General features: G+C 37.4%; 3 protein-coding genes across 5 annotated transcripts in view; 2 read left to right on the top strand and 1 right to left on the bottom strand.

Moving 5' to 3' along the window:
* Positions 1-26,201, bottom strand: part of LOC110157623 (inactive serine protease 35-like) — a 67,802-nt gene that overhangs the window by 24,476 nt on the left and 17,125 nt on the right. The window lies entirely within an intron of this gene.
* LOC110155287 (type-1 angiotensin II receptor B-like) lies at positions 306-2,958 on the top strand. The gene has a single exon (XM_020919375.2). It carries the CDS (start codon positions 1,282-1,284, stop codon positions 2,230-2,232), a length of 951 nt encoding a protein of 316 aa, XP_020775034.1. The 5' UTR covers positions 306-1,281; the 3' UTR covers positions 2,233-2,958.
* LOC110154308 (terminal nucleotidyltransferase 5A-like) lies at positions 12,629-16,030 on the top strand. Its single transcript, XM_020918301.2, has 2 exons — positions 12,629-13,470; positions 14,083-16,030. Exons 1-2 carry the CDS (start codon positions 13,045-13,047, stop codon positions 14,893-14,895), a joined length of 1,239 nt encoding a protein of 412 aa, XP_020773960.1. The 5' UTR covers positions 12,629-13,044; the 3' UTR covers positions 14,896-16,030.

The raw sequence follows: 26,201 nt of genomic DNA on the forward strand, positions 1-26,201 counted from the left end.
CTTCTAAACAGAAAGTTAAAGCAGGCAGTATTTTTCAACAATCCATCCACAGTCAAGCTTGTTACTATTATTATAGTGACATATTTTGTCCTGTGGACACCATACTTGATTTTTAATCTTGTGATTGTTGGTGACATTTTAAGTAACAACTTGAAGATTGCTTGGTTTTATTATTCTGGCTTTAACATTTTTGCAAGTTTAACATTTCTTAACAGTAGCATAAATCCACTTCTTTATGCATTTGCAAGTGGACTATGTCAGACAAATAGAAATCTTCAGCAATATTAAATTCTCACTAATTCTAACTAATAAACTAATTCTAACATTGCAGAGTAATAGGCCTTGATTATTATGTGCAATCTTGTTAAATAGTTAGATAACAAGTGTATTTATACAATGTTAAGTTCCCCTGTTTTATTATAATAATGTTTATATATAAATATAAAATAAACAGGGTTTTGGTCCAGTCAGATGCAGTCAGATGCAGTTATGTGGCATGTTTGCTCATGAGTCATACTGTATAAGTTTGGTGTTTTTGGTAATTGATAGTGACTGTGTCAAAATGGAAGTAGCGTAGTATAACATACGGCCAGTATCAAAACGCCCACCTTCACCATGTTACAATTTTGCACAATTTTCATACACACTAGTTATCAGAGTGCTATTTAAAAAGTTTCAGTTTTACACACGATCAAATTGAATTGAATTGAATTGAATTGATCACAGTTATTACTGAGGTAGAATGTTAGTGTTGTATCTATTGCTTCTTGAGGTACCAGATATATCTCCAACTGAGTAAGACTAGGTTGACCTAGGTTGTCTTTTTTCTTTTTTACATTAAACTTTGTAACTGGCCCTCAGCATATTTGAAGTGACATTATGTTAATTTTCAGTTCAGTTTAGTTTAAGATGCATGTCAGAGATCTGGGTGTGCTTGTTGCTTCAGACTGAGCTGACAACATATCAGTAGTTACTATGCACAGCAAGATTTTGAATTTGCTTTCAATAGGCATTTGTAACTTTACTGTGCCGATTCACAAATGTGGTCTTGAAATCCTTTAATTAACCCAAGAAATGTTATTTGTATTGGAGGCCTATAACTAATACACTTACTGAGAGGTAGAGTCCTATCTGGTAAACCTGACCAAATACGTTTGAAACAAAGCCTTACTGTGAGTAATTTTAGAATACAATGTGGTTTACATGAACATGTGCCATTTCCCTGTTTCATGACCAGAAGAGACAAACCTTATTGTAACATTAAACGTCTGTGCAGCAGACATGGAGATGCTGAATCGGACCGTTGCCAACTCCTCAACCACAAAACCTCCAACTTCAGTCTTACGGCGCTCCAGCGATCTTGCTCCTGCAATGCTCCTGTCACTGTGCTTCCTTGTGGGATTCCCTGGAAATATAGCAGTTTTAATCTTCAGACCAACCTGGCAGCAGTTGTCCAGACTGTCCCAGTGTCTGATGATGAACTTGGCCATGTCGGACCTGCTGTGCTTGGTCACTCTGCCTGTTTGGATCTACACTCTTCTGTATAGCTGGACCCTGGGTGTTGCCACATGTAAGATCATGGCTTTTATTGTGCACTGTAGCCTCAACAGCAGTCTGCTAACTGTCACTGCTCTGAGCATCCAGCGCTACATGCAGGTCATACACCAGAAGAGATGTCTAAGGTTCAAGAAGAGACTCCTTGTCCTCTTGTGGGCCATGTCCATGGTCCTCTCCATCTCACCTTTAGTGGTTCGAGATATCAAAATCAGGATCGGATCGGATCGGCATATGTGCTTTCCATGTTACAACTCAACAAATACAGCTCAACAAGTGGCTGTTTTATTCTCTGAATGCTTTGTGGGTTTCAGCTCATTCTTCATTACAGCCTTTACATACATTTGTCTGAACAGAAAGATGAACCAGGCTGTGTTTTTAAAAAGATCTTGGACATCGAAACTGATCACAGCTATCATAATAACTTTTTTTGCCCTGTGGATGCCATACTTTATTTTTGATCTTGTGGTTGGAGTAGCCATTATCCAAAAGGTCTCTGGTATACATAAGTTTTTTGAATCTAGCTACAACATATTTGCATCTGTAACCTTTATTAATAGCTGCCTGAATCCAATTCTCTATGCATTTGCACTCAGAATATGTGGAAAACGTAACAAGATAAACTCTAGCAATCATGAAGAACCTACCATGACTAATGATGTGTCACATGTCATGTAATTAAACTCATCATTCCACAAACTGCTTGTCTCATGGAGATAATTTTGATTTAATTTGATTTAATTTGGCATTAATCTTATCTATCTTGCCTTTGTTCAATTACAGGTATATTGTAGAATATTATTTTGATAAACATGCCTTCTCATGTCAGCAGCATCTGTAGAGAAATTTGGCCAGGTGATGGCATCTGGTTGTCTCCATATGAGAAAAATAAGTTTACATTGAGGCTACAGTGACTCAGTAGTTAGATAAGTGGTCATCTAGCCCGAAGATCAGAGGACTGATTTCTGCTCTGCCATTGTGTCTTTAGGCCAAACACCCATCTTGCAGTCTACCTCAGGACTGTAGCGATAATATTAGCTTACCACCACCTAGTATGGACTGAATTAATAATACACTGCAAAACATCTTGGCATTTTGCTATATAAATGTGGTGTTTGATTATCATCATTAATGTCATACTATGCAATACAATGGAACATTTCAGACAAAGCATGGAGACAAGCTGGTGCCCCACACGCCAACAGAAAACATACGGTACCTTTAAATGATGTAAAGTCTTTAGTACATTAAAACTGAATTCAGACCTACTTAATGTATTGCTGTATGTAACATATATAAAACACTTATTTGTGTCTTTTTCATTCTTTCTTCCATTGTTTGTATTTGTCCATCAGTGTATACGGTGAGAGATGGTTATTTTTGAAATTCCCCGGTAAAATAAACCAGTTCCTCACACATCTTAGTTTTTGCGTGTTAGTGTGTTTCTTCACTTTCAGTTCTTGATAAAGGTCCTACTATTATCAGTGTCCTGACCATTTACAGTAGTATATTAGTACAGTGATGAATATTCCAGTGTACTCTCAATAAAGTGGTATTAAAGATGAGGTTGCAGCAAACCTTGAAAACTGGGTATGTGTTTAAACTGGAGACTTTCTCAATGCTAAATGGTGATACTTTCTGATCTTTAAACATGTCTAACTCTAGAAAGCAGATCATCGTATATAATAATCGAGCTATGTATGCCAACACTTATAAAGCATGTAAATGAAAGAATAAATATGTTGGTTGAAATCAGTAGAGAGCTTGAAACAACAGGAAATCATGTGCTGGGTTATGTGCATGACTCATTCTGACAGGCTTCCCACACATCTGCTCTTATCTCATAATGTTTTTTTTTTTAAATTAAGGGCATCAAAATATTATAGCGGTGAAAAGTTACAAGTTTGTGTCTGATAGATATTCTTTATTTTTTGTACTTGCACTTGTACTTAAGTAGATCTAAGTAAATTTTGGTTTGCTGGAAGTGGTTTATTTTGGTAATGGGACTATTTGCACACACAACTCCACATAACATAATTATGCCTTACAATGTCTGTATAGAAGTAATATTGAGAGCCATGTTAAAATATTGGAGTGGTACAGCTGCTCCTAAATATTAGGATTCCATGAAAAGAGCATATGTTTTGGGTATGCATTTCAACATTCTATACAGTTTATAAGGTTAATGTGGAATGCACAAATGGCATCCAGCCAAATGACCACAATGAATTATTAAGATAATAATATGTTCCAAGATTGCAAGAATACTGCAACTATAAACCATATTTATGTGTAGACCATACCAAGAGCAGGACACTTTCCTGGGAAAAAAAAAAAAAAAAAAAAGAACTCCAGTGAAGTTGATGCCTAATTCAATAGAACTGTCCACTGATTATAATGTTGCTCTTTGGCCCATAGCAACTCTTTCCATATAATGCACAAGCATATTTGAAAGTGTTTGGTAAAGTCCAGATCTTAGAACGACATTACGATTATTTTGTATAAAACAAGAGAGATGTTTGTTCTACTCCCACAATGTTTCACTTCATGGGGTTTTCCGACTCCAGCTTGCTTCATTCAGTTAGATAAACAACTCAGTCCAGTCCGCTTAGTAATATTAGGTGATTATTGTACATTTTTTTAACCTTTAAAACCTCAGAGTTTTCATGTTTTGAATGATTGCAAGTAAGTGCAGGGGGTGTGGGCGGTGATGGGGGAAGTTTTCTGAGCACTTAAAGCAAGGCACATTTATTTATATAACATAATATGTAGACAAAATAAGAGTGCAAAAGAAAAAAAACTTTCAGTCATATGCATAGCTAAGCAGAATCATTTTGAGTCTGGATTTAAACAGTCAGAGCAGAGGTCTGTTTCATATCTTCAGGAAGTTCCATATTTTAGCTGCATAAAACTGAAATGCTGATTCCCTATGTTTAGTCCTGACTCTGAGCCACCAGCAGTCATGAGATGAGGACCTCCTCTCACACTCTGAAGTCCTCAGGTTTATATGGCACTAACATGTCAGAGATGTATGTTAAAGTGCATTTTGAGACTTTTGAGCTGCTTCTGTAAATCTATTCTTTGAGCCACAGGAAGCCAGTACAGGGACTACTTCCTAGATCTAGTTAGGACCCGAGCAGCTTTAATACCAAAGCAAGAGCCACAAGGCACTTGCAAAACAATGTAGAATTATTTAAACATCCATGAATCAATCCAATTTGAGTAAGCTAATGATGAGGGAACACAAACCTTCCCATGGCAACAGAGTAGTTGGCTGAATAAAAATGAGCTCTTTTCTGTTGTGTCTCTTCACACTGCTCTGACACAGATCTGCTGACCCTACCTGACCAGTCCTCCTGTTAAACTGCATTGAGACCTTTGACTGAAACAAAAAGGTGATTGAGAAGCGCAGTGTAAATGCTGCCGCAGCTAAACTTGAGTTTCCATCAGGGTTTTAAAGTATCTCTTTGTTATAACATGAAAAGGCTCATATGTCTTATTGCTCTGATGAAGTCTGTTTTGCTATGTAAATAATGATTCAAATAAATACAAGCTGAATTCTGAAAACATATGTGTTGTTTGTAGAAATGCAGTGGTAAGCAGTTTGCCATGTGCAAAGCAACAGTGGTGGTGATATCACCGAAGAGGCAGCAGAGCTTTTGTTACGGTTTTAAAGACGATCCAAACACATGTGGCAAATGTGTGAGCTCGAGTGTCTCACTTCATTTGTGTGGTCCAGCAGTTGTCCAGCACCTGGTCAATGCTTTTGTTATATTTGTTTATAGTGTCATTAAACTTATACATCTTCTGTTTTTATATCTATTTTATTTCTATTTCTTCATGTCATATAAATCCAGGGCGAAATATTGCCACACAAAGCTCTATGGCTATAGCTCTATGGTTTAGACAAATGTGGTGATTCTCCACCAGAAAAGTTATGGTGAACCTTTAATGGCTTTAGCTTGAAAGATATTATGTGTTCATTTTTATGTATGTGTTTTATTTATTTTTGTAATAAATTTCACATTTGTATGTAGCTATGCATGTGTTCAAGTTTTATTTAATGGGTTATAAAAATGCCCGAATAGAATTAATAAACACAAAACAGGAAAGTTTAGTGTCACATCCACAGTCTTGCTGTGACAGGAAGTGGTGTACAAATGTGTTATCTACAAGAATAAACATGCCACTGAAACTGACAGTGTAGATGCTTTTGTCATCATTTTCTGAAGAACTATGTAAGTAAATAAATAAATAAATAAATACAAATACAACAACTCATGGTCATGCAATAATGAAAAAAGAAATATCTCCAGTCTGAACCTATGCATGCTCCACATCAAAGTGTTAACCAGTATTTGTCACCAGATACTGGTTAACAGCTTAAAATATGTGTCAAAACCATCTGTTATAACCGCAGAGAAGAAAAATGACAATATGCAACTTTACTTGAAATCATATCTTTACCATGAACATGTTTTTGCATTTGAAAAAACATGCATGTTTAATTAGCTTAAATAAATAGTTGAAACTTCATGCAGGACTATATTTTCTTGGCAACCATGTAAAAGACACAGATACAACACAAAACAAATTATGTACACTTCTTTAAAATCTAATATGAATTCCAGATTTACAAAAACGGCCACCATGAAATACAAAAATCTATCTACTTAGTGTTTTCTTTCTGAACTGATGTTTAAGTTGTAATGTCAGGCCATCACAGCACTGCCCCACACAGCAACAGCAGACGGGACAGAGTTCCCGGGTCATAGACAGTTTACTTGTAAACACAGACACTAAATTAAATCTTAAGACTTTATAATACTGTGCTTTGGAGGTGTATCTCACTCCACTATCATTGTAAACCATCAAATTAGATTGATTCCACATGTGTTTTAACCATTGCTTGTGTGTGTTTCATTGCTTTTATTAAAATTGACTTTTGGAGGAAAGATATTGGCCTTATAACTATTTGTCTTGGATCACACGCTACAAAAACCTTTGGTCTGAGGTTGCAGTGATAAGTAAGCAGTATTGTGAAGACTTGCCTTTGTAATTTAAGGACTCATTTAAGATGGTGTTAAACTTGAAATGCACCCTATTATTATGTTTCAACTTTGAAACTTTGATATAGCGCTGAATGACAAAGCTATAATTTAGGCTACGTGACTCTGCCAGACAGTAGGTTGTCTAAAAAGATTTAAAATGATCAGCTATTGACTAGTGTATTACACATGTGGTCTATTTAAATATGAGCTTTAAAAAAACAAACAAAAATTTTTTTTCTACTATTCTTGGCATTTTCTAGTTCATTGTTACATTTCAGTGGAAGCATATAATCTGTTTGGACAGATTTGAGTTGTATCTGAGTTTTAACTTCATATGTAACACATGCTGACATCTGGATTTAAATATTTGGATTTATCTAAGTCTGTGCTCACTCAGATGGAAGAGATTCAGTGAGTGGATCCAACATTTTACTGGAGATGGCTTGAATTCCATGGATTTTAATCCACAAAATAATAATTTACATGTCACTTTCTTTATCTTTGCTCTTCTATCTACTTTATCTTATGGTAACTAAGTAAGTTTTTCTCACAGATCACATGCATGTTTTACCAAACATTTGAACTGACAATAAATATGTATATACTGTATGTTGGAACACAAGTTAAATAGCCTATTTGCTTTATAATAGGCTACTTGTTAGGACTGTGCAATGGAGTGAATGAATGGAAAACAACAGATTATTTGAGTGACAAATGTCATGTACTTTCATTTCCTCTGGTTTTCTTTTTCAGTTTAGGCATGCTCATCTTCAACCTCCTCTCTAAGTAAATAATTGTTTGAATAAATATGATTTCAATTAAGAATTAAAATGATTAAATAAGTCTCATAATCAATCAGCCACAGTGCTTGCACTAATAGTTTTTGTGTCATCAGCAGTTACTATAACCCTTGGCATTTTGCACTTGAAGTTAACTGTGGAATGTAGACAGACTTTAAAAGCTATTAATCTCTTCCTAATTGTTTTAACAATGAAAACATTTTAAATGATTAGTTCCATATTTTTAATAGCTGCACACCACATGAACTATCCATAGGTTTATTGTATCAGCTGTTCACAGTCAAACTACCTCACGTGGGCTTAGGTCAACACTCCCCCAGAAATGATCTATGTTTCTGTTGAAAGATAGAAACAGAGATACCATCTGGTATAATTGGTGAGAGTTGCACACGTTCACAAATCATGTGTTAAGAGGCTTTTGTCTCCCTGCTCCAAACAGGAAAGGCCCTGATTATAAACATTCATCATTTATTTATGATGCAACAGAAGGTCCTCTCTAGAATATACTGTACTTGTACTCCAGCACAGTCCAAGAGTATACTCTTGGAGTCTTCCCTTGAAGCAGCTGAGGACCCCATTGTGAAATGGCAACAATCTGCAGGCATCCAGGTTCAGTTCTGAGCAAGACATCCAAGAAAAATATACTGTTATATCGTGTTGTGAAACATAATGAGATCAGTTAACGGTGCACTATGTAAGTTTTGTGATGGAGGGTTCGTCATCTGCTTGTCTCCATGAGTGTGGAATTAAACATATCGACCTCCATGGAGACAAGAAGTGGATGCCACCAAGCCAATTTGCAGGTCAGATCTGTGGAGAAACAGTAAGAATGCATGTATTTAAAAAAAATAAAATAATAATAATAATTGAATAAAATAATTTGAAATATTTTTTTTTTCTGTTGTAAAGGGACTCAACACACCAACAACTAAAGAAAGATTTAGGTCAACTATGTATTTGATTGTTACCATAGAGACATTTATCATTCAGGATAAATGAAATTTAATGACTCATGACAACAGTCCAAATGCTTTCCTGTAACAATTTATTCATAAATTAAACCCCTGCAAGGAATAAACACACATTTGTTGCATTCTGTTTGTGTTCTGAATAAGACTGTTTATCGATGAGAGGGCAAAGGTCAAAGAACAGAGAGATATGAGTTCATTGTATAAAAAAATGACCAAAGACAAAAATAAACCATGTGCGTGAGAGAGATCAGCTGAAGTAAACAAAACAGCACATATGCAAACAACATCAGCTGTGGTTAGGATTTTCTGGCAACACAAGGTGCAAATGTAGTTCTTTGTAGTTTTTAATTACAAAACGCCATGAGATGTTTGATCACCTCTTATGCTGAAGCTTAAGTGTCCACCTCCAGTCCACTGCCAGCTTTTTGATTACACCCCACATAGTCTCTCATGCACTTCAGTTCCTCTACCACTGTCTGCCACCACCACAGTCAAAGCGTCCAGGACCTCTATAACAGACTGACACGCCAAATCTCACCACAAGAACTATAAGAGGACTTCAATCACCTGTGGCTTTGGCCTGTGGAACCAGTTTAAAACATTTTAAGTTCTCTCTATTTTCACTTTTAAGAGCTGTAAACATATTATAATAGTGTGCTTCTCTCTAAGCAAATCATTGTCATTTAAATGATTATTGATTTTAATTATTATTTAAATAATAATTATATCACAATGAAACAACCCCAGTACAGACAATAATATTTTTATGTAGTCAGCAGTTATTGTAATATTTGGCAATTTGCACTTGTTGTAAACTGTGTAATGTAAACTGTCTACTAATCTCTTGCTAAGTCTTTAAACAAACAAAACCATTTAAAATGACGAGTTCCATACTTTTTATAGCTGTGCAGCACATGAACAGTCCATAGGTTTATTATTGGCCTGTTGGTCTCAGCTTCCCCAAAATCATATTTAGAATCATTCATTCATTCTTCTCTGTGGTTACTTTTTTATTTACTTACACTGAAATTCCATTCTGAAGAGGCGGGGTCAATCATTCATGAAGTTATGAAAAGGAAGTCAATGGACTGATTTCTATCAGGCTATAAAGGTCAATGTTGCAGTTTGCAATGAACAAAATGTCAAGACCATGTCTTCTCACATATCACCGTTCAACCGTTCACAGAATTTCTCATTGGTCTCTGAAGCTGATTAGGCTACGTCAGAAAACTGGGTGCGACACAAAGTTTATGTGAGCACTTAACACAACTCAGATGGAGCAGAAGACAATAATTAGCTTAAGCAATAAAAACACTTACTCTGCATTTGACAAGGTATTGGATAAGGAGGTGCACCTCAGTAACTGGTCATATGTTATTCTAACGTGATTTATGATTTTGGCCAGTTTGTCAACTAATCACACACTGGTAGCCACCTTCGCTAACTAACAATAACTAATCAATAACGGTATTCTAAATTAAAATCTAAGTGAAATCTGTCTTAATATAGTTCTATATGGTAGGCTACAGCTCATAAAGATTATTCTGATAGAAACAACACCGCTGTGCATCCACATAAGCGTTTTCCTGAATGATCCGTGGGAATATGCCATAAACAAAATCCTCAATATAAGAGCGCCATCTTGCGTGCGTTCTTACAAACCCAAAAGTGTGATTGCTCCTGTCAGATCCCACTAGATGGCACTATAGTTCTTTGCTACAGCCTATAAAAAAAATCAAGTTTCATATCATGGTTTACCAGCTTGTTTAGGGAACGCAGTTTTCATTGCACAATGCACCGTTTGCAATGCACTTTTTGCACACGTAAGGTATTAGATAAACCTCATTACAGAGTCTCACAGGAAACTCAACCACACAAATCTATACTGCTTGTCACTTCTTGTTTATTTTACAATGCCATAACAGTTGTGAAAGTAACCCCACTTGTTTCAAATATTTTTTTAAAGTATGCCTATCAATAATGCTGCAACTTACAACAATACCAGACAATACTGCATTAGCCTAACAAGCACTTTTGAACCTATAGGGTTTAAATTTAGCGTCCAGGTTAATTCAGAGGCTCTGGATCCATTATCCTAGTTGCTAACACTGTGTCTAGCCCCCTCTAAAGGGTCAGAGGTTAAATTACAGTTGTAGTAGGCCTAAAGGATAAATATTTTTTAATTTAATTATATATTTTTTCCCTTATATGTTTATTTTGACTTGCACCAAGAAGTCCAAGAATAGATGTTTCCCTTTATAAGAAAAACAAAGTAACTCATCCTTAAACAAGACCATAGGATACTGTATATGTGAGCCAAGACAGATTTAGTTTATTGCAGTGTTTTCTTTCATGTCATGTGTTATATTCATGTGTTATGTTAGTGAGTAGTAAGCGTGGTGGCCCTACTTGACTCTCCTCAATGCATCGGAGAATCTCATTAGCAGCATAGGAGGCTTATATGGCACTCTTCAAGGTTAGCCAGGGTTGGTAAAGATGTCCTATGGGGCCTATCGGGAAACTCTCAGGAAATATTGAATGTAAATCGCTTAGAAGCTGTTGGTAGACTAGACTGTCAAAGGACACTGTGTGTCAGAGAAATTGTATCTAACACTGTGATTATCTCAGTATCAATTTTATAAATGATATTCTTGCATAATAATAATGCATTTACAAAAAGTGCAGAACATAAGTAAATAACTATTATATTATTGTTTAATTGTTCTACTCTTGTGAACCATTTCCATGATTGGCAGAAATTAACTTCAAGGAATTAATTTGCAAACACTCCATATATGACATACTGACCACATTGAATTCTATACCAGTCTCAAGCCCTAAACTAAAGATTTCAGTTGATTTGCTGCAACAAGGTTTGTAGGGAACAGCATAGATACATGAAAAACAATGATAGAAAATAATTTACAGGAATCAAACTAAATATTGAGAGATATAAGATAAGATATTGTTCTGGACATGCTGACGTAGTGAAGATGGCAGAGGAGCCAGGCGGCACGTTCGGCCTTTAACTGGCTCACTGTAATCTCTTAATGAACTTCCTTGTGGAGGAATCTCACAAAAGAGGTTGAACAACGGCACAGACATAAAGACTGTTAATGATGAAAATATACATCTCGTGAGTCAAAAGATTCAGTACATCTGCTGTATCACATGGCTTTATTACTGATCATTCAGTAGGCCTTTATTACATTCAATTGTGGCATTACCTGGGTGGAAATATAGTAGTTCCAATTTTGTTTCCATAAGTGTAAATTGGTTTGGCAGGATGACAAGGGGTCTGTGAAATCCCCTCGTCAATCCTCCGATGTCGTCAGACATTGGAGTCCAAGCTGGTGTCATCCACTTGACATGTCAAAGGTCAAAGGTCGAGTAAGCGTTCAGAGCAGTAAGCCTGGCACACAGCCGCCCGTTGAATGGAACACAGAGGAGCTGCTCCGATAGCAATGTGGAGATATTTTCAATTACTTAATATCCATATTTACTTGAAAATGTAAATATGGATGGCTGAAATGTGATTAATTTACGACTGTGCAATGATTTATTTTGACATGTTGGTCCCAAGGACAGATTACAAAAAACTTTCATCTTTCATAAAACATTTTGTGCATTATTTTGAAACAACAAACATTTTAACCACCACATGTATCATGCATGAAGTAGGTTATACAATATATGACCTATGCATAAGTATGCACCACAAAGCAAATGCTAACGTTGATAGAGGTGTGAGTATGTCCCAGTGCGCATGCCCATATGTGCCTGAGTGAACGCGGCTCTGCACGTATAGGTAATCTGCAGTAAGCTGCATTATGGACTCGTCTGCAGTGACGTGCATGAAGCTCTGATAGATTCTACATGAAAACTATTTCAGTGAGATTATCGCTGGTGTACACTGCACTTACAATCCTAAACTTGTTAAAGTAATTCTTAATTTGCTGTATATTTTGCACAGTATATATCGGGTGGGTCTATCTGGTTGTTACTATCAATAGTTGCTCTGATACAGAAAATGTGGGAGTTTATGTGCATTGGCATTACAAAGCGTGAGCAAACTCAAGGTCATGGCTTGGCCTAAAGAGAGAGATAAATAATCAGCAAATAGGGGAGACATGGGGAATATAGCAGAATAAGTAAATTAATTCAATTTAGGTAGGTTCAAGAGTACCCGGCCTCCCCTTGGTGATCAGGAGGCGGTATCTAGGTGTGAGCTGTCAATCAAACATAGACCCGCCCAGACTCTTCTCAGACGGGAAGCGCAGTCTCAGAAGTTGAGCTGCAGCTGGGGACAAGCTGAACGTCTGTAGCATCTCGCAGGACTTTTTCCAATATTTTAGGTCCAAAATGTGAAGAATTCGCCTTCGCTGCACCACTTTGTGAAAGTTGTTGTGCAGAAGAGTTCGTGACAGACGTGGAGGGATGCGTCAAGACGCATGAACTTGTGGGAGATATCCAGTACACAGCCGGTTTACCGGGGGCATGGATGCGTCGGTGAACATCCAAGACGCGCGGACGGAGTAACCGCTTTGCACAAATTTTACTTTTAAATTATTTGCCCCTGCATAAAATGCTCTGAAAACTCCGTGCCCTGTGCACTGTGAACTCAAGCGACACTTGACACTAGCTAGAACCACATTTTACTGTCTCACTATGGATGAGAACGCCAAATGCGTAAAAGTTGACAGCAACTTGAACGCAGAGACTATCAACCTGAGCGTGCTGAACTGGGAGCAAGTGCAGCGCTTGGACTCTATCCTCACAGGCAGCATACCCATCCACGGCAGATGGAGCTTCCCCACTCTGGAGGTGAAGCCACGGGACATAGTTAAAGTGGTTCGGAGCCGCATGGAGGAGAAGGGGATTCACGTCCGAGAGGTGCGCCTGAACGGCTCTGCAGCCAGCTACGTGCTGCACGAGGACAGCGGGCTGGGGTGGAAGGACCTGGACCTCATATTCTGCGCTGACCTCAAAGGGGAACTGGAGTTTCAGATCGTCAAGGACATAGTTCTAGACTCACTTCTAGACTTTCTCCCAGAAGGAGTCAATAAGGAAAAAATCACGCCGATCACGTTAAAGGTATGGTGTATTGTATTATTATTATTATTATTTTTTGTCTTTGTAAGTACTACTGCATCATCATTTGCTTTCATAAAGATCTACTTCTTGGAAAAGCTATGTAATGATAAGTAAACGGAACTTTTTCAGTGAAGTGTAGTAAAGGTCGTTATTTATCCTGTCTGCATCTGTAACTACAGTGAGCTGTGCCAGTATTAGTTTAGATAGTAAAAGACACACCGGTCAGTTTTGTTCAAATCTACTGTCCTTTGGTTTTGTAATGATACATATCTGCCTCTGACCTATTTGATCCAGGTCTTCAAAAACTACAAAAGAGGATACTGTCTAATCCAATTGGAGTAGATTCCACATTAATCAGTCTGCGTTCGGTTGCCTGGAGACTGGCTTCAGGCACTGCAGCTACAGATGTGATCAACACCACATGTGTTTAATGTTAGCCACATTCAGATTAGGTCAATCTTGATGATTATTATTATTGTTTAACTGACGCTTGAAACCTTCTTTTGTTCTACTTGTTTTCTGAGTATTTAGCATGAACTGGTCCTAAAAAGTGGTCCCAGTTGAAGCCATGTTCTTTTCACTTGTGTAGTAATTTTTTTACACTGTGTGCAGGAGGCCTATGTGCAGAAGATGGTCAAAGTGTGCAATGACTCAGACAGGTGGAGTCTCATCTCTCTTTCCAATAACCGTGGCAAGAACGTGGAGCTCAAGTTTGTGGACTCTCTTCGGAGGCAGTTTGAGTTCAGCGTGGACTCCTTCCAGATCCGCCTGGACTCCCTGCTGCTCTTCTACGAGTGCTCGGAGCACCCCATGGCTGCCACCTTCCACCCCACCATCCTGGGAGAGAGTGTCTATGGAGACTTCCCCACCGCTCTGGACCATTTACGCAAGCGTCTGATATGCACCAGGAGTCCCGAGGAGATTCGAGGAGGAGGCCTGCTCAAGTACTGCCACCTGCTGGTGCGGGGCTTCCGCGCCGCCTCTGATGAAGAGATGAAATTATTACAGCGCTACATGTGTTCACGATTTTTCATAGACTTCCCTGATGTGAATGATCAGCGGAGGAAGCTGGAGTCCTACCTTCAGAACCACTTTGTCGACTTAGAGGACAGGAAGTATGACTACCTGGCCACATTGTACCATGTGGTTCAGGAGAGTACGGTGTGCCTCATGGGACATGAGAGGCGACAGACGCTCAGTCTCATCTCTTCTCTTGCACTGAGAGTACTGGCGGAACAGAACGCCATCCCCAATGCTGCAAATGTCACCTGCTTTTACCAGCCAGCCCCATATGTTTCTGATGGAAACTTTAACAACTACTACATAGCACAGGTCCAACCTATGTACTCATGTCCACCATCACCCCCCCAACAGTACATTCCACCACAGCATCCGATGTACGCACCATGGCTGTCCTGCAACTGAAATTAAGTCCTTCATATTCATTATATTGTAATCTCTCTCCAGAGGAGCACTTTCGACTTTGTTAGCAGTAAGCAGCATCTGGGAGCACCATTCTTCATCAGTGAAACAAAGTCTGGCTCATTATCTGCACTGATAGGGATAATGATAATAACATGTAAAAAGTATTATTGACTTGTCTTGAGACTCAAAAACAAACAGAGACATGCAGCTTGCTTCAGACCTTTGACCTTTACACAATCAGTATTGTGCAGGACAATGCAAAATAAGGAAGTTGTTTACAAACCCTAAGATCTACTTTAAGACCAAAAACAACAAAACAATGCATGATTTATTTCTGTTGTGAAATAATATCTGTAAGTGCCTAGATGAAACAGAAAGGGAAGAGATCTTTTGTTATTTTAACTGTAGTGAACAGATGAAAGTTATAATATTAAAGTGAATATATCATGACCAACAAATAGCATGCTTAGCTTTGCTAAGTTAAATAATTTTAATCAATAAATTGTGTCAGTGTTTAGCTGAGCTCTTATCTGCAGTGCTGGTGGGCAAAATGCATATTCTGATTATCAAAGAGGAAGTAACGGCATAATCTCATCATCTATAATGAGAGGGGAGGAGCAGCTCAAAAAAAAAAGAGAATCTATTGCAAAAGGAGAAAGGTTTGGCAGCTAAAGCAGAAGTGCAAAGGAGTAAATACTGTTGATATCCAGAGTGTAACAGATTGTGCAAAGCACCAAAAAGCTGTTAGTGAGAGGAGAGGAAATATGTGTGGGATGAATATTCTGTTGAGATGTATAGATCCAGAATGTACAGACACATGTGTTGGATTACATTCAATTGGAAGAGATTATATCACACACATTCATTTTTATCATCTTATATTGGAAGAACTTAAAAGTCACGTTTTAATGTTGCAACCTAAAGTAAAATATGTGATAAACACATATTGTGAGACTGCAAACACATGATGTTTGAATATTCATCTGTTTATGAATGATAGTCTGTTTGGAGCAGCTGACAGCAAAGAGTTGGGAAAGTACCAAAGTGCATATCGATAATTCTGTATGATGCATAATCACATTGACACAATTGTTTTGAAAGCAATAAACATACGGCTTTTGTCATCACAACCAAAGTGCTAGCCTCTGCAGGATGTCTCAAACATATTTTCAGATGTATTTTTCTATCAATCTTTATTTTTGTACAGTTTGTGTTTGACTGATAGTAGAACTGTTGTTGTGTCTTATTACTGTGGCTAATGATGAGCAGCATGTGTGGACACAGTCTATGTGCGAGCTCGAAGTTTCATGTGGATTTCAGTTGCTCTAAAGAGATTGTGATACTGCCCATTTGGACACAGATACTGAATATTTGGAACAATTAATTAAAAGAGAAAAGATCTGTCAGAAATGAGCTTTGCCTCTTTTTTTTTACTCATCCCACAGAGCGTTTGTTGATTTGGGCGCTTAATGTCTGGTCTTACTTGAGTAGGTCAATACACTCAGGTAGAACTCAGTCCCAGAGGGCAGAGCGCACTGCTGCCAGTAAGTGACAGATGAGAGTGGAGGATTTCCCTTTGGAGAGACGTCATAGACCCACGTCAGCGGGCAATCGCAGAGCAGTTTGCCAAAGTTCATTGCATACAAAGACAGGCCTCACTACCAGCAGAGCCCTTAGATCCCAAGACACCTGCTCAGTGATTGAGTAGATTGTCCATTGATCCATCTAATGCCCACATGTCACTTTCACTGTTGACAATGAGGAAATATACCTTCAATAGCCAAATCCCATACTGCAGGAGTGTTGAGAATTAAACAAGAACAATACGTTTTGAAAAGGTCAGCAGCTATAAAAGGCTTATTAGTTGTAGTAAATAAGCGTGGCTATTGATTTTTTAAAGTAACAAATAATCATTTAGAAACAGTTGGGGTTTAAGGGCCCATATTATGCATTTTTTAAAATCTAAGTTGTTTCCTCATCATGTACATCAACATACCTGGAGCTGTGTTTTGTTTCATTCACACATGTTTAACACCTTGGATATTTAAGATGAGTTCTTCTCCCAAACAGAAAACACTGTTCCACCTTGTGATGCCATGTAGTAATACAGGAAGTGCTCTACTTTTTAGTAGAATCATTTGGATTATTTCAGTCCTGGAATTGCCAATTTTACTAACCCAAAAGTAAAAAAATAGCTGTTACCTTGAAAACGACCGCTTCATGACATTATAGGGTGAAACTGATTTTGCATGTGGATGGATTAATCATAAAAGATTACTCAAACATGTGTGAATGAAACAAAACACAGCTCTAGGTATGTTTTTGATGAGGTAACAACATTTTAACATGTCTTAAAGATCCCAAGAGTCAATTTTGTATTACATTTTGTATTAGTAACAATGCACAAGCTTGCTTCTCCAAATTATTGCACCATGTACCACCAAAGGTGCACCATGTAACTTTCCCAGTGTCCCAATATCTGATTAGACTTCTCATCATCCATTTAGTCAAATACAGTGAATGAAAAACATGCTTTTTTTCTTTGAATGGGTAGCTTCACCACAGATCTGACCTGTAACTTGGAATGCCCTAGTGGTATCACCTTTGTGTCACCATAGAATTGAAATTAAATACAATACTGTAGAACATTTGGAGCAATGAAATATAGCGATCCCAATAGTGAGCCATCTCAAAATGCACAATTCTTATATTTTTTGTAATCATTAATATTTTGCAAAACTTGCTCAAATATGTAGAACCGTGTCAATGAATATCCTCGTTGTTAGATGGAGAGAGAGAGAGTGGACACTAAATATATCCCCTCTCTCAGCTACAGTAAGGACATTAGCCCATCTGCAGAAAGTGGATTAGTTAGCTCCAGTGTAAGCATGCTCAGTACACCGGTATGGTTACTGCTCAGTAATTCACCAGCTATCGTACTGTAATACACACCTCCTCCCTCCAATGAGTCCATAGGTATCTGTAGTTCTTTTGCATTGTAACAGCAGGGAAAAATATAGTCCACTTCCTTATCAATGGCTTAAGGTGAAGAAGGATTTGAGAGGGTTGCACAACAGGGAGAAATGGGTTAACCTGGAAACAGACGGCTTAAGTTTGCAACACTCTGGACAGTGTCTGGACAGTTTAACTTGGGAACTATGTCAGGTATCATTTAGACTAGAAAGGAAAAAAATCCAGGTTAGGAGACACATTAAAGCATAATGTGTGTAACATCCCTTGGTTGTCCAGGTAGAATTCTTGGCAAAGGAGAAATTTGTCCAGTTGACAAATTTAATTTCTCCTTTGTCATTGAAGCATAATCTAGATTGGCCATCTAAATAAAATCTGATAAGTCTTCCGTGTGCTGCTTGGGTGCCAAATGTTGACTTTTGACTTCAGAGTGTTTCAGATGTGACCTAATATTTTTGTTCCTGTCTCAAAAGGGTTCCCTTGGCGACATTTCATAGCAATTAATAAAATAATCATTGGAGCTTACAAAGAACTGCATATGTGTCTTTATTAAGTTAAGTTTTTGGCTCTGGATTGAACTGCTGGGGAACACACATCTGTTTCAAACCCCATGGACAGCCTTCAGAGACCAGTCTTGTGTAAAAAAAAAAAAAAAAAAAAAAAAAAAGTTAAAAGATTTTCAGAGATGAAAGGGATTCCTCTTTGATTTAAGTGTCGAACAAAGTTGATTTATAGTAGATTTAGAAAAAATTTAAGAACCCTAATTATTGAGCTACTGGCAGTACAATCACCTTTAGGCTATTAACTGCACAACTGCACAAATAAAATAAAAAAGTGTCATGTTTTGATGTTGTCTTTCACCTGACCTATTTTCCTGTTTGTACTGAAGACTTGCTGGCCCCCACCAATGCATAACATGACAAGAATTCTTAATGAACATCAATAATATGAGTGGGGTTATAACACTGTAATTTGCGCAAATAATATTTTTTAATAACTCACTATATGACCTCACCTGACTAGTATGTGACTGCAACAGTGCGGTGGTAGCATGTCCAAACTCTCAGTGTTCCAGACAAATAGAAATGGTCATTTTGTTAAATATGCTTACTTCAAATACAATTATATCTAGTCCTTAAAACAGATGGTAATGTTTTGCATTTAGAAAAGCCTTACATGGCAGTAGAACACCAACCAGATTGGACCAGACCTGAGTTGGAACTGAGCCACCAAGTTTGGGTCTGGGCCCTGAATAAAATAAAAACATAAAGCATATTTGGCATCATATAATAACAACTTTTTTTAAAAAAATCATTATTATTATTATTGTAGTGCAACATTTTATTTAGATTATGCATAGGATAAAAACACACTCGTACTCTCAATTTGAATCATTTTAAATTAATCTTAGTACTCACATTGGCTTCTGTCATAAATAAATGTAAAAAGAGCCAGTCTTTTGAAAAGCCTCTTTGACACAAATGGATCCAAAAGGTTCGAATCCCATAAAAGAGCTGAAAGTCCCATCACTAGTAAACGAAGCAGACAGAAAAGTAAAAAAAAAAAAAAAATCTGTTTATTTAAGTCCATATAAGTATCGTGTAATCTTGTGTTTTGTCTGGAGAAGATGCAGTCGCAGAAACATGAAGGCCAACAGTCTTTCCTCCAAAGCCCAGCAGAGGTCAAAGGTCAGGGGGTAACTCAAACAACAGCCCGAGGAGACTGTGAGAAAGCGGCGTTTCCGTGTGGGCATTTGTATATTTGTGCTGTCCCAGTATTTGTCTTTCAGAACCATGCTGGACTTTACAGTGCCAAATAGCTCACTTTTACAGATAATAGAGAACACCCAGAGCCAAATTCAATCTTTCTAGTTATTAGGCAATGGAGAAATAGCGTAACTTTTTGGTTTGGTATGAAAATACTAGTCAGTTGTGGTAATAAATCAGATGTGTGCTAATCTTAAGTGTTTATGTGTGCTAGAGTAAATACAGTGGCCAGCTGGAGTATACTACACTGTACAAAAGTCAAAGTCAAAATATGAGAAATGTAATAAAGCCAATGGGAGCTGGAGCCAGGCTATTATGAGTCATTCCAGCTAACGCGGTGTAAAGTTTAGCATCATGTTTCACAATTGTCATAACCAGTGACACACAATCTTGGAATCTTGCTTGTACTAATAATATAATAATATTGAACTAAGAGCACTCAGCACTCAGCGTCATACATCTAGCATTTTGGAGGAAATCCACCACGTTTGTCCTTTTCTATGTAAAATTAAAATATTTGCAGTAAAAAATATAAAAATAACAAGTTTATTAAGGCCTAGTAACTACCAAATTAACAATAAATTAATTCATCATAAATTATTTGCTGATTATGAAATAGGTCTGTATCTTTTATCAAGGTGTGTATATAGTTATTATTAAGTATAGTATATGCCAGAACAATATAAAAAAAGAGCAATGGAATATCTTCTGTGTCACTGCCGGAAACTGCATTATATAAGAATAGTTCTGAGTGAGCATTAACTAAAACATTGTTACTGTGTTACCCTAACCCTAACTTTTTTTTAAAGCTCCTATATTACATAAAATGAATTCTTGTGAGCCTTAATTCATGTTAGAATGCTGTTACCTCATCAAAAACATACCAGCAGGTGTGTTTTGTTTCATTCACACGTTTGAGTAACCCTTTATTATCAGGCTCAACAGCTCCATAGCTCAAAATACCACATGACATCACAAGGTGGAACAGAGTGTGGAGAAGGGTGCAGTGCACAGTGTCAAATAGGTGTGCGAATGAAACAAAACACAACTCCATGTCTGTTCTTGATGAGTAAACAACATAATAACATGACATATGATAGTGTAATATGGGCATCTAAATTGTCATTGATTTACTATTATAGAACTTGGGTTTACTTTGATGACAAAATAGACAAACAGATACAATATATATTAGGAAAACAAATGACATAGAGAAGATTATCTTATATGTACTGCATACTGAAATCTACATGGTTGTTGATTCTTTTTCTTCAAGTTTCACAAGGAGTCACGTCCATCCTGCAAAACAACATCTGGTGCAACGCTTTCAAGCTCACATAGCAGCCCAAATTGCCATTCTGAACCCGAATATTATGTCATTTGATCTTGAAAATTGCCACTTTCTCTAATGTGTCACGAGTGAATGATAACTCTTCATGACCACATAGAAGACCAGATGCCATAAAAGAGCAAAAGTTCAAGCCTATTGCTAGCTAACACTGAACACAAGTTGGTCGAGAACAAAATCATAAATTACTGAAATGAAAACAAATTATTCTGGAGCTTTTTGCTTTTATCTACATGGAGAATAGCAATTTACGCTACCAGACCAGGTTTCGGGTCAGATCTGTGGAGGCGAGACCCTGCCAATGTAAAGAAAAATATTCAGGCAACCAGTAAGATCTCCATGGGGAAAAGCAGGTGGTGTGCTCTCTGCCAGAAAAGTTAGTGCAGCTTTGACAATGGAGAATTATCTTTTAAAACAGCTAGCATTTGCATCTGGTTCAATGGTTAAATTCAATCAATCAATCAATCAAACTTTATTTATAAAGCGCTTTTCATACAAAAACGTAGCACAAAGTGCTTTACAGTGATTAAAAACAATCCCACATTTCCATCCACCCACCCACTTATCCAACCCCACACCTGCCCAACTCCACACAACCAAACAACCCAGACACACACACCCACTCGCACACATACGCACACACACAAGCACACACGCACGCACGCGCGCACACACACACACACACACACACACACACACGCACGCGCGCACACACACCCTAAGATAGTAAAATACATAAAATCCCCTATAGTAAAATGTGTGAGGCTGAGTACAGGCGAACCAGTTGAGAAAGCACCATCAGAGGAGCCGTCTACACCAGGAGCAGAGAGACGTCCACCACCACCAGGAACCACCACCGGAGCCAGGGGAGAGATGAAGCCTAAGCACCACCTCTCCACCAGGAGCCCACGGGACAGAACCCGGCAGCCACAGCCGACCTCCGCTCCCGATGCAGAGGGCTCCTACAGAGGAAACACTGGAAATCCAAAAAAATATGCCTAAAATAAATAAATATACTAAAATGTGTAGAATAGAAACAGGTAAAAGTATAAGAATTTAATCAAAAGCTAAGCTAAAAAGGGTGGGTCTTGAGCTGCTCTTAAAAACATGAACGTTCTCTGCAGCCCTGAGCTCCTCCGGCAGGCAGTTCCATAGACGGGGACCATAATACTGAAAAGACAGGTCAGCATGTAGATTTTAGTATGACTCAAATGAAGATAGGTTACATGTTTGGGTTTACACTTGAGGAGGTGTAGTGTGTTGATGGATTGTGCCCAGATGGTAAGGTTTAAGTGTGCTAAACAAAAACGCTAGAGCTCTCTTCCTTCTTGTACTTTACAGAACACACAGAAGATATTTCAGTGTTTCAGTTTTAAGTATGTGATATAATAGAATGTTAGTTGTTAGTTTACTTTTATGAGCTGATACTGAATTGATAAACAGCAGGATTGTTTAATTTCTGTCAGTTAAATTAGGAAACTATGGCTAGATAGGACACAGAATAGCCATAAAAGTGTTTATGTTCACAATGCGATCAATGATTGATTTCTGATTTCATATAAATCAAATCAAAACTAGGACCCAGCCTGTCTGGCACCAACAACCACCCACATAGAGAATTCAGATAATCCTTTTCTTACGATCTTACTGTTTGATTGAAAAAAGAAAGAGTTCCTCATGTGGGTTTTGCTGCTGAAGATGAAAAGGACATTATGTTCAAACCTAACCACCTGCTTATTCACCTCCTGATAATAACTTTTTTGCCAAATCAAGTAAAAGTCTGTAGAATATGGCTTAGGTCACATATATGCCTCAATGTTGTGTTGTTTTTATCCTGACACCAACAATTTGTCGAATGTCTCTCCACTCTTCACCCCATTTTGTTCTTTACTGTAACTCACCTACACAGCAAAAAGTGGAGTGTTAAAACTGACTCTTACAGAATCAATTTTAACATTTTCTCAGAGTCCAATCTGTTCTAGAGTTAATTTAACATTTTTGGAAATGTTCTTTAAGTAACACTGGACCAAAGTTTCTGTTTAACCCCAAAATCAGTGGTTATATTAATGTTTTGAGAGTAAACTGATAACACTTTGTAGGGTTATCCTGATTTAGCTTAATTTAAGATGAAATTATGTATAAAAAAAAATTGGTTCAAACTGGTCTTTACTTGTGGGAGTCTGAAGTGATGGGTGGGAGGAGCCAAATTAACACTAAGGGAAGTTGACTTCACTATTAACCATATCAACTGGCAAATAAATACGCCTTGAACCTCCATTTAACTTTCAGATAGTTAAAATAACACTTTTTGCGTTAAAACAACAACAAATATTTCACCCTGAAATTTTAACCCTCCAGTTTTTGCTGTGTATAAAGTTATTTTAAGGTGCTCATATGTAACTTCGCTGATGGAGGATCCACTGACTACCTGCATCCATGAGGATTTTATTGCATTAAGTGAAATGTTCCACAACTTAGAAACCTACAATTTCAGCAACAGTAGCTCCGTTGGTAGAGTGTTTGTCCACTGATCCAAAAGGTGGTGGTTCAAATCCATCTTTCAACATAAACATCATTAGTCAGATCCACTAACCCACAGGTTGACTTGCTGTTGTTGTGTACTTAGGCAATACACGTGTGCGTACACTGGTGTATGAATGTGCGTGAACTGGTAGTTCCTTAATGTAAAACTCTTTAAGTGCGTTGAAGTTGAAAAAGTGCTATATAAAAATGGAAACCCCTCACCAGAAAAAGTTGTACCTTTAAATGTGTCACAGAGTTTGACTTTGAAAAACAGCTTTTCTGCAATGTAAAAAAACCCCATCTATTTCAAGTCTTGAAGGTTTATTTGACATTATATTTAAATCTCTGAGGTACTCATTTCTGTGACTTTGAGCTCCCCTCCCTTGCATATGTTTGAATGTGTGTTTATGACGAGGTGGTTGCAGAGGTGCCACTTGAGCGTTCACATCCTGGTAAAGCATTATTGCTGCTGCCTGCTAACCTGCCTGTTCTTACCTGGGCCATAATGATAGTGATTATGGGCTTGTAATGGCTAACACACCTGCCAACTCTCCACTCATGCCAAACTCACACCTGCACACGGATAAGTATAGCTGTTCCTGGTATACAGTAGGAAAAGTCATAAAGGGCTTCCAGTGAAGGGGAATGTGACAATGTTATAGCATCGTGTTTCTCAAGTGCTATAGATGGATCTGAGAGTTAAAAGATAATTTATTGTTTCCTGAGCGCAAAGAGAGTGGTAATGCTTTTCCTCTTTGTAATAATGTACTTACACTGTGCTTCAGGGCTGGTGTCAAATCAGTCATGTGGAAAGCTCTTCTTAGTCTTTTACAACTGAAAGATGGATGTTGTACTGATTTCTGAATCAGAGTACAATTTACCAAAGCTAAACAGACATTTGTCAGGCCCTGTAAAACATTGTAATTAGGGCATTTTTGACCCACTGCGATTAGGTTTTTCAAACGTTACTAACTAAAAGAGCAAAAAAACAAAAACAATAACAATACAAAACAAAAAACAATAACCAGATACTAAAACCAATATCTAGTTTGATACTACTAATATTCATACTGAAGAATAACATACCTACGATTGCATGTATCCTTCCTGATTAGTTTTGTAATGATCTTGACCAACAACAGTACTGGTAAATCACCACATGGAAAAATAAACTTCAAATTGCCTAACTGTGAGTTTTTCATTATAATGGTGGTATTGAAATTAACTACTGGCCAATTTATTTTTTTGTCACTGTAATGTCTTAATGGAGAATTTGTAATAACTGTAATAATAGCCAGAAGGTGTATATTTCATGTTAAAATGTTGACAGGAATCAAAACTTACAAAGAAATATGGCTTACATTATAGTATAAGTCAAAGGCAATATACAATTGAGCTTGCCAAAGAGGCTGTCTGTAGGACTGAATGTGTAAAATGTACCAGCTTTAGCCTCTCATTTATACAAAATAAACTACTCCTGAGCCTCACCATGCAATTTGACTGTTCCTGTTTTCATGACACTCAGTTGTGTGGTAAAATGCAAAGTTTAGAAATGGTTGTGTGGTTTGTGAACAAAATAACACAAAATCTTAACTGGGCTTTAAGATGGAGTATACAGCAAGTGATTTATGTCTGTCTTCACTGAGCAAACCTGGATCAGATAGGTCCTACTGACCCAAACCCATTTTTCCTTTCTGGATCCAGCTGTGAAAACCCAACCATAGAGCTTTGAACTTTGGCCCATCATTCAGTTCGAGTGAGGGAGCAGATAACTATGGTGTAATGGAAAGTCTAAAGAAAATTATTCTTCTTAAGTGACAAACTGGCTTGTTTAATCTTTTTGTTTTGTTAATAATTGTTGTCTGTATAATATTTAGTTCTTTGGCAAAGGTAAACAGACCAACAGACCAAACCAGACCAAGTTACAGGTCAGATCTGTAGAGAGGCAACCACACTCACAGTCAGAATGCACTGTATGTTTTTTTTTGTTTTTTGTTTTTTTTTTTAGATATTTTTGAGCTGTAAAACCACCTGTAATTTAATAAATGTGAGAAAAAGCTGTTTAATGACATATTGTGGAACATTCTAGGTATAGCAATAAAATATCCATAGAAACGAGCAAGTGATAGACCTTAAACCACAAGTTACATAGTATTTTGTGCTTATTTCTGTATTATTGAGTATTCTTCATCTACGTGCTGTACAAAAATTCTTTAGTCAAAACATTGTCATTTTTGGATTGAAAAGTGTAATTCTTTCATTGTCTGTGTGTCTAGAAAAGGAACACCCAGTCTTCCCTATTTAGCAAGTTTCAAACAGGAAACAATTTGAGTTAATATCCAGGAAGTCATTTCTTGCACCAAAACACGTCTTATCCATTATCTCTTTCATATATTCCTTGGTTGGCTGACAGATTTCCCAAGCACAAATTACTTCTTGCACAATTATGGAAGTGCTAATTTGTCACAGGAGATTATCACGACAACAACAGAGAATTTAACCCAATTGTTGCTACTCTCTTCGAATCACTTTCTTTTCTGATGGTCTGGCAGATGTCTGTCTATTTCAATGTGGGAAACAGATGTAGTGGGGTTTTTACATTCAATACATGGTGAGTATGAATAATAACATTTTACACATGGTTGATTCTGTATGTTTTTTATGTTTTTAAATAAGATTTTAATCACTGTTTTGTGGTT

The sequence above is a fragment of the Boleophthalmus pectinirostris genome, unplaced genomic scaffold (assembly GCF_026225935.1).
Source record: "Boleophthalmus pectinirostris isolate CB_2022bp ecotype Guang Dong unplaced genomic scaffold, ASM2622593v1 HiC_scaffold_13, whole genome shotgun sequence".
In the NCBI taxonomy this organism is placed as follows: domain Eukaryota; kingdom Metazoa; phylum Chordata; class Actinopteri; order Gobiiformes; family Gobiidae; genus Boleophthalmus; species Boleophthalmus pectinirostris.

Bases quoted from the DNA above. Each gene is read 5' to 3' on its own strand.
- LOC110155287 (XM_020919375.2), top strand. From the start codon at position 1,282: ATGGAGATGCTGAATCGGACCGTTGCCAACTCCTCAACCACAAAACCT.
- LOC110154308 (XM_020918301.2), top strand. From the start codon at position 13,045: ATGGATGAGAACGCCAAATGCGTAAAAGTTGACAGCAACTTGAACGCA. The intron at 13,471-14,082 runs GTATGGTGTATT...CACTGTGTGCAG, and splicing joins TCACGCCGATCACGTTAAAG to GAGGCCTATGTGCAGAAGAT.